The sequence below is a fragment of the Physella acuta genome, unplaced genomic scaffold, assembly GCF_028476545.2.
Source record: "Physella acuta isolate Inbredline_101_S28 unplaced genomic scaffold, ASM2847654v3 ptg001932l, whole genome shotgun sequence".
Classification (NCBI taxonomy): domain Eukaryota; kingdom Metazoa; phylum Mollusca; class Gastropoda; family Physidae; genus Physella; species Physella acuta.
Window position 1 is genome coordinate 8,442 of NW_026733437.1, and position 7,788 is coordinate 16,229.

General features: G+C 38.3%; 1 protein-coding gene across 1 annotated transcript; it reads left to right on the forward strand.

The window, feature by feature from the left end:
* Window positions 1-5,792: 5,792 nt before the first annotated feature.
* LOC131931262 (Golgi resident protein GCP60-like) lies at window positions 5,793-6,770 on the forward strand. The gene has a single exon (XM_059287986.1). The coding sequence runs from the start codon at window positions 5,793-5,795 to the stop codon at window positions 6,768-6,770; it is 978 nt and encodes a 325-aa protein (XP_059143969.1).
* The last annotated feature ends 1,018 nt before the right edge of the window (window positions 6,771-7,788 follow it).

A 7,788-nucleotide genomic window follows, 5' to 3' on the forward strand; every position in this document is an offset into this window, starting at 1 on the left:
GACAATGGTTAATGTATGTTTATTCTTGGTGGACGTGCTCCGTGGGGATGTTAACCCCTCCCCCCCCCCCCACAAAAACACACCTGGAGAGATGCCTGAAAGAAACTGTGTAATAAATGTTCAAATTTAAAAAGAAAATAACCAAGCCTTACAGCAAACGTCATAAACACCGTAATAATTTGAGCGAACCAAAGAATACAACACTCTCTAAAAGAAAGTAAAAGTGAAACAAAATGAAACTAGTCACTTTAAAAAAACAACACTCTCTAAAAGAAAGTAAAAGAGAAACAAAATGAAACTAGTCACTTTAAAAAAATCAACTCTCTAAAAGAAAGTAAAAGAGAAACAAAATGAAACTAGTCACTTTAAAAAAATCAACTCTCTAAAAGAAAGTAAAAGAGAAAAAATTAAACTAGTCACTTAAAAAACAACAAATTAAACGTGTGTTCACCTCGGCTGTTAAAACAACGTCATATGTATCTGGTCCAAAAATTGACCAGATATCCGGCTTCTCAGTGTAATATATATCCGGCATTTTTATGTGAATATACATCTGAGGTTTGATATCGACCCGTAAAAAAACAAAAGTTTATGCGCTGATTATAATTATGGTTGTTATTTTTTTTGTCACGCAATTAAAACATGCAATTTAAACGCTGACAACATTGATGGGCCCATGAATATATGAGGCAGTATTGACAAATACCGTCTACACAGCGAAAACAAAATTAAATATTTATATGTAATGAGTGTGTCTCATTAAATTTTAAACTTAACTCCACACATACACACAAACTACATTGTAAAAAAACTTTCATTTCATATTTCGTTAGTGACATGTCACATTCTGATAATGCCATGTCATATTCAAACAGTGTCATATTTAGTAGTGTCATATTTAGGTAGTGTCATATTCAGGTAATGTCATATTCAGGTAGTGTCATATTTAGGTAGTGTCATATTTTGGTAATGTCATATTTAGGTAGTGTCATATTTAGAAAGTGTCATATTTAGGTAGTGTCATATTTTGGTAGTGTCATATTTAGGTAGTGTCATATTTAATTAGTGTCATATTCAGGTAGTGTCATGTTCTATTCAGGTAATATAATTTCATATTTAGTTAGTGGGACGTCCTGTTCAGGTAGTGTCATGACATATTCAGGTAATGTCAGGTCATAATCAGGTATGTCATGTCTCATTCAGGTAGCTTTAGACTGCGCAATGTCGGTCACTACACAACAAGTACTTGATCTCCAATAATTTTGATTCAATTAAGCCGATTAATTAATGAGATTTTAATGTTTCTGCTATTGATTTTATGACGTAAAGATAATCCCAAGTGGGTTTTTTTTTCGCTAAGGAAAACATGTTTTCTTTGCGAAGGGAGATAATTTTCCCCCAAAGAAATTTTTGATTATGCCTAAATAAATATTTGGTTTTGAGATGTGTTGAGGTCGTAACGCATTCATTTTCCAATCCAATCACGCATGTCGTCACTTTGAAAGTTTGAAGTGTGTACGTTCAATCATAAATATGTTTAGCTGGTTTGTTGCAATTCATGAAGTGTGTGCAGTTATTCAGTTGCAACTCTTGAAGTGTGTACAATTATTTAGTTGTAATTCGTGAGTGTGTACAATTATTTAATTGTAATTTGTGAGTGTGTACAATTATTTAGTTGTAATTCGTGAGTGTGTACAATTATTGCAATTCATGAAGTGTGTTGTGTACAATTATTCAGTTGCAATTCATGAAGTGTGTACAATTATTCAGTTGTAATTCGTGAAGTGTGTACAATTATTCAGTTGCAATTCATGAAGTGTGTACAATTTTTCAGTTGCAATCCGTGAAGTGTGTTGTGTACAATTATTCAGTTGCAATTCGTGAAGTGGGTACAATTATTTAGTTGTAATTCGTGAGTGTGTACAATTATTGCAATTCATGAAGTGTGTTGTGTACAATTATTCAGTTGCAATTCATGAAGTGTGTACAATTATTCAGTTGCAATTCATGAAGTGTGTACAATTATTCAGTTGCAATTCATGAAGTGTGTACAATTATTCAGTTGCAATTCTTGTAGTGTGTACAATTATTCAGTTGTAATTCGTGAAGTGTGTACAATTATTCAGTTGCAATTCATGAAGTGTGTACAATTTTTCAGTTGCAATCCGTGAAGTGTGTTGTGTACAATTATTCAGTTGCAATTCGTGAAGTGGGTACAATTATTCAGTTGCAATTCATGAAGTGTGTACAATTATTCAGTTGTAATCCATGACGTGTACACATGAAGTGAACATTTGAAGGGGGACAATGGGGGGTGAATGTTGTTTGTACTTTGTACCCTGTCCCTGTTCAATCCCCGTGCTGTGAGTTGTGTCAGTCACGTGATATATTCCGGTGTGTACATGTTTGTGTACGTGTATATAAGGTGTGTGAGTGCGTGTGTGATCGCCTCACTTCAGTCCAGTTCTTCTACCAGGTTAGTGTATGTTAGTTCTGTGTACTTTTAGCTAGCCACTGTTTCGTAGTTTGTGTACGTGTATATAAGGTGTGTGAGTACGTGTGTGATCGCCTCACTTCAGTCCAGTTCTTCTACAAGTTTAGAGTAGGTTAGTTATGTGTACTTTTAGCCACTGTTTCGTAGTTTGTGTACTAGCTTATGTTACAATTTTAAATGGCCCATGTTAACGGCGCTCTTGATTACCGATTACATCGTGTCAGTGTGTTCACAACAGTACAATGATTCAGTAGCGATTGATGAAGTGTGTCCAATTGTTTATGGTGATGTAAAAAATGTGAAATAGTCTTCAGTTGTGGTTCGTGAAATTCGTTCTATTGGTCAGCTGTGATGAACACATTTCGAACTGTTAACTGTACAGAGAAAGTTGAATCAAGTTTTACCGCCCAACAACTGTATGTCGTAGTTTTAAAACGGACGTATGATTACCCCACCCCATCTACCCCATACCACCACACCCCTGCAGTATTCACATTTAATATTGAGTATATTTTAATATAGGCAAATACCACCGCTCCCCACAGGCAAATACCACCACACCTCACAGGCAAATACCACCACTCCTCACAGGCATATACCACAACATTCACAGGAAAATACCACCACTCCTCACAGGCAAATACCACCACACCTCACAGACAAATACCACCACTCCTCACAGGCAAATACCACCACTTCTCACAGGCAAATACCACCACTCCTCACATCCAAATACCACCACTCCTCACAGGAAAATACCACCACTCCTCCATACCACCCCTCCCCCACCCCACCGCCACAAAACACCCCAGCAAACACCCCTTCTAACACTGACAAAAGTGAGGCCACAGTAATTGCTCACGCGCTCACGTGTAAATTGTCCGATACAATCCTCACGAAGACGTTACATGATTGCTGCTCTGGCATTCTTAAGGTCAGAAATTATGGGATGCTTCGTGCTAGAATCATTATAAAACGTGAAGCCAATTAAAACACAGACTGAAATCACATAAAATTCTACATACCGTAATCACATTAAATCCTGGGTAGTTTATTACTGTGATAAGTTGAAATATGAGATAGATAATAAAACAAATAACAAAAACTTTAATAATAACAAGCTTTTAACTGCATTCAAAGTAGTAGAATAAAAAAGCGATCGTTAGGGGTATTTTATTTGCCATTTTGATGTTGAATATTGTACTTTTTAAAATTTAAATAGTCTCTACAAATGCTTTTTTAAAATTGACTTTCTTGCATTGTCAATGAAGACAAATGAATCTTGAAAGTATGAACGGAATAGCAATATTAAAAGTCGGTCATATCTGCTATTCAGGGGCGTAGCGAGGGGGGGGGCGGGGGGGGGGGGGACGACGACATATGTTCCCGGGTGCCGACCTTGGGGGGGGGGGCGCCAAATTGAAAGTGTGAGGGGGGGTGCAAATGAAAAGTTCGAGGGCGATGCAAATCGAAAGTTCGAGGGGGGCTGCAAATGGAAAGTTTGAGAGGGTGGGGGTGCAAGTGAAAAGTTCGAGGGGGGGGGGGGGTTGCAAATCGAAAGTACCGGGAAGGGTCGCTACGCCTCTGCTGCTATTATTGTGAATAATGTTTATTTTCAGAATTGAAAATATTGAATATTTTGATGATTTAGAGTATTTCGTTAAATTTGTGAATTTTATCCAAATTATTAAATTTGTCGAGTTAGCGTGTTTTGACACTTGTGTCAGTTGTAAGTTAATTCCTGTCTTTGTTCATTTGAGGTGATCTTTCTTCATGCCCTGAAAGTAAGTTGTCAATCGCATTCATTTTTGTTACTTAATTCACAGTCTTTAAGTTATGGACGTTAATCGACAAACAATTCTAAGATTTTGTATCACACACCATAAATGGAGAGAGAGAGAGAGAGAGAGAGAGAGAGAGAGAGAGAGAGAGAGAGAGAGAGAGGGAGAGAGAGAAACTGAAAGTGAGAGATGTGACGGTAAAACCGTTTAGGCTAGCTCCATTGTATTCTTCCACCACCCGCCACCCTCTACCTGCTCTATTACTCCCCGCCCCTCTCTACTGCTACGTACATCCATATATTTCGTCCCCCTCACAGGCCCCTCTCTAGTTGGCTAGATTGTCCACGTGACACCGCCAATGTTTTAATGAATATAAGGGGATGCAACAAAGACATCTCGCACTCTCCCAGCACTGAGCTCAGCTGGTGGTGTCGCACGCGGCGTTTGGGCCGTCGGCCCTACTCCTACGTGCATGGTTTTGTGTTATTTACTTCATTCATTCTATAATAACTGTATGGTTTGTAATACATATAAATAAGTATGATTCGTATGTTTAAGTTTTAAAAGTATAATAAATTAAATTGTACTATTGCAGTAACTTTGTGTTTTTAAGTAACTTATAGTTATTTGTATTTTACTACAGGCCGTAAACTGCGGGCATTGAGTTGACCCGTAGTCATCGGACCTGATATTGTATTTTATATACCGGCCGTAAACCCTTGCCAGAGTCAAGAGGTCATCGGACCAGGTTGTTATTACTTTAAGGCTGTAAACTGCGCACATTGAATTGTAGCGTAGTCATCAGACCTTCAGCTTGCCACTATTAAGTTCACTTATTATACTTATTAATATTACTGCATTAGCTGCTGAAACTTATTATTACTTTACCCTGTCCGTGACTTAGTGCACGTGACAGTTGAATACATACTGAAAATTACATTTAATTTTACTATATTCCCGGTAAAGAAGCGGCACAGACCCTCTTACCGGTTGAATACCAGCATTTTACTGATTATTACAATTAACACGGTAATAATATTACTACATTTATCTTTTACCGTTAACATGGGGGCTCGTCAAACTAAATACTAGACACGAGTTAGCCACTCGTATTTGAATAAATCCTGCTGTTTCACATATTTGAATTTTACTGCTGTTGTTGACTTTGAATTTTCAGAAAAAATATTTCTGTGTGTATTGCTACCTGTTCAAGAAGTATTCTGTACAACTGACGGCTGCACAAGAAGGGCAAGACCACTGGAATTGTAGCTAAGTGTCAAGTTTTAGCTTTTGACTCTGACTTACTACGTTGATTCCTCTAGTTTTAATTTTAAAACTGGTCTCTTGTTCTTGTAGTTAGCTTAGTAGTCTATTATTTGTAGAATAGGCCTACTTCTGTTAGTCTGTCAAATACTTTTCTCTTAGTTACTAGGTGTTATTGTTAGGCGTAACCCGGTACACGGCTTGAGCACACGCGTGTCACGTTACCCGTGTCAACGTCCTCGCTAGGCTGCATAATGAGTTGCTCCACTAGCATCCCCGCCCTTATCAGGTACGCCATTGACTATGGCTACGAAGGGGCGGCACTCAGTGCATTTGTTAAACAAAGATACCAAGAGAATTTAGAAGACTTACATGAAGAAGAGGAACGAAGAAAACAAAGATACCAAGAAAATTTAGAAGACTTACACGAAGAAGAAGAACGAAGAAGATTAGACGAAGAAGAACGATTAAATGAACTGCAGTGGGAGGAAGAAATTAAATTAAAAGAGAGAAAATGGGCTATAGAGGCCAGGTTCTATGAATTTGAACGATCGGAATGGGGTAGTATCGAAACAACAGAAAAACAAGAAGACGAAATGTTAAAAGATGCCAGCATATCAATAGCTGAGAGAATTATTATTTTTAAGGAACGAATAAAAAGAATGACAGAAACGAAAGCACGCTTGCAGATAGCCGAGCAGGCAATGCTTGAGCAGCTGAAAAACATGATCATAGAACCTGAACCAACACCCGCAACTACACCCGACACACCAACCCTACCAGATATTCAGAATCATGATGCTACACTGAGCCATAAAAGGGACTTAATTAAAATTACTTCCCCTGCCCCGACTGAATCATCAATAAACACAACACCGGATGCTCCGGTCGACCTTAATTACACAGCACGTCAAGAGCCGAAGAGACAAAACAACAAACCAACCACTGTCAGCCTTATCGGCCCCATAGGTCTACATACTAAACCTTACCAGCCCCTCGCTAATGGAAAAAAATTCGCCGACGAGAGAAGAATCGCTCTGGGTCCAAAACCCCGCCCACCCACCCACACCTTGATGAAACAATGGTCCAAGGACACCGGCCTAAGTTATCGGGAGACGTGCCGTCTGCTCTACAGCTGTTGTACCGTGGTCTACCCATCTCTCATTACTGGCGCTTCACCTTTTGCCACCCACCCCATCCTGAGTTTTGATAAGTCACTAAACATAACTTAGCTAGTTAGACTTAGGGTGGAATTTCTTAGTAAGTCATGGTCCATTGCCTGAACTTAGCTCTATTCCAGCCTTGCACTTAATTAATGCAAGCTGCCAGTTAAATAATATTGAAGCTATTTTATGACTTACTTTGATATATGTTGTATACACAAGCATTACTTAAAAAAAAAAAATTCTATGGGCATTTATCATTGTCATATCTTATGTAATCATACATTCATATCTATGCATAACTTTGTTGTTTTCCTTTGTTCTTGCAGTATTTTTCACAGGTTTCCATTGACTTCTTAGACCTGGTTGTCATACTTCTAAAACAGAACTTGGCGTTAGTTAATTTCATGAATACAATGTAAACTTATACTGAAAAAAATGTCATTATTCACTGTTGTCTTATTACAATTTACATAAAAAACAATTTTTGTTTACTAAAGCCTCTAATGGCATATCACAATGTTGTAATTGATGTTGGACTAATGTATACTCATTTTGCCTGTCAATGGCCTATGTTCCAATGTATTAACTTTTCGTCTAAAGACAATGTACATTTACATTTTTGTATAACCATACTTTGAAAGGCACATAAAAAAATATTGTTTTATTTCTGGTCCGCTGAAAATTGCGTTACCACGAAATTTTAGCGAGGAAAGGGGGTGTGACGGTAAAACCGTTTAGGCTAGCTCCATTGTATTCTTCCACCACCCGCCACCCTCTACCTGCTCTATTACTCCCCGCCCCTCTCTACTGCTACGTACATCCATATATTTCGTCCCCCTCACAGGCCCCTCTCTAGTTGGCTAGATTGTCCACGTGACACCGCCAATGTTTTAATGAATATAAGGGGATGCAACAAAGACATCTCGCACTCTCCCAGCACTGAGCTCAGCTGGTGGTGTCGCACGCGGCGTTTGGGCCGTCGGCCCTACTCCTACGTGCATGGTTTTGTGTTATTTACTTCATTCATTCTATAATAACTGTATGGTTTGTAATACATATAAATAAGTATGATTCGTATGTTTAA

Bases quoted from the DNA above. Each gene is read 5' to 3' on its own strand.
- LOC131931262 (XM_059287986.1), top strand. From the start codon at position 5,793: ATGAGTTGCTCCACTAGCATCCCCGCCCTTATCAGGTACGCCATTGAC.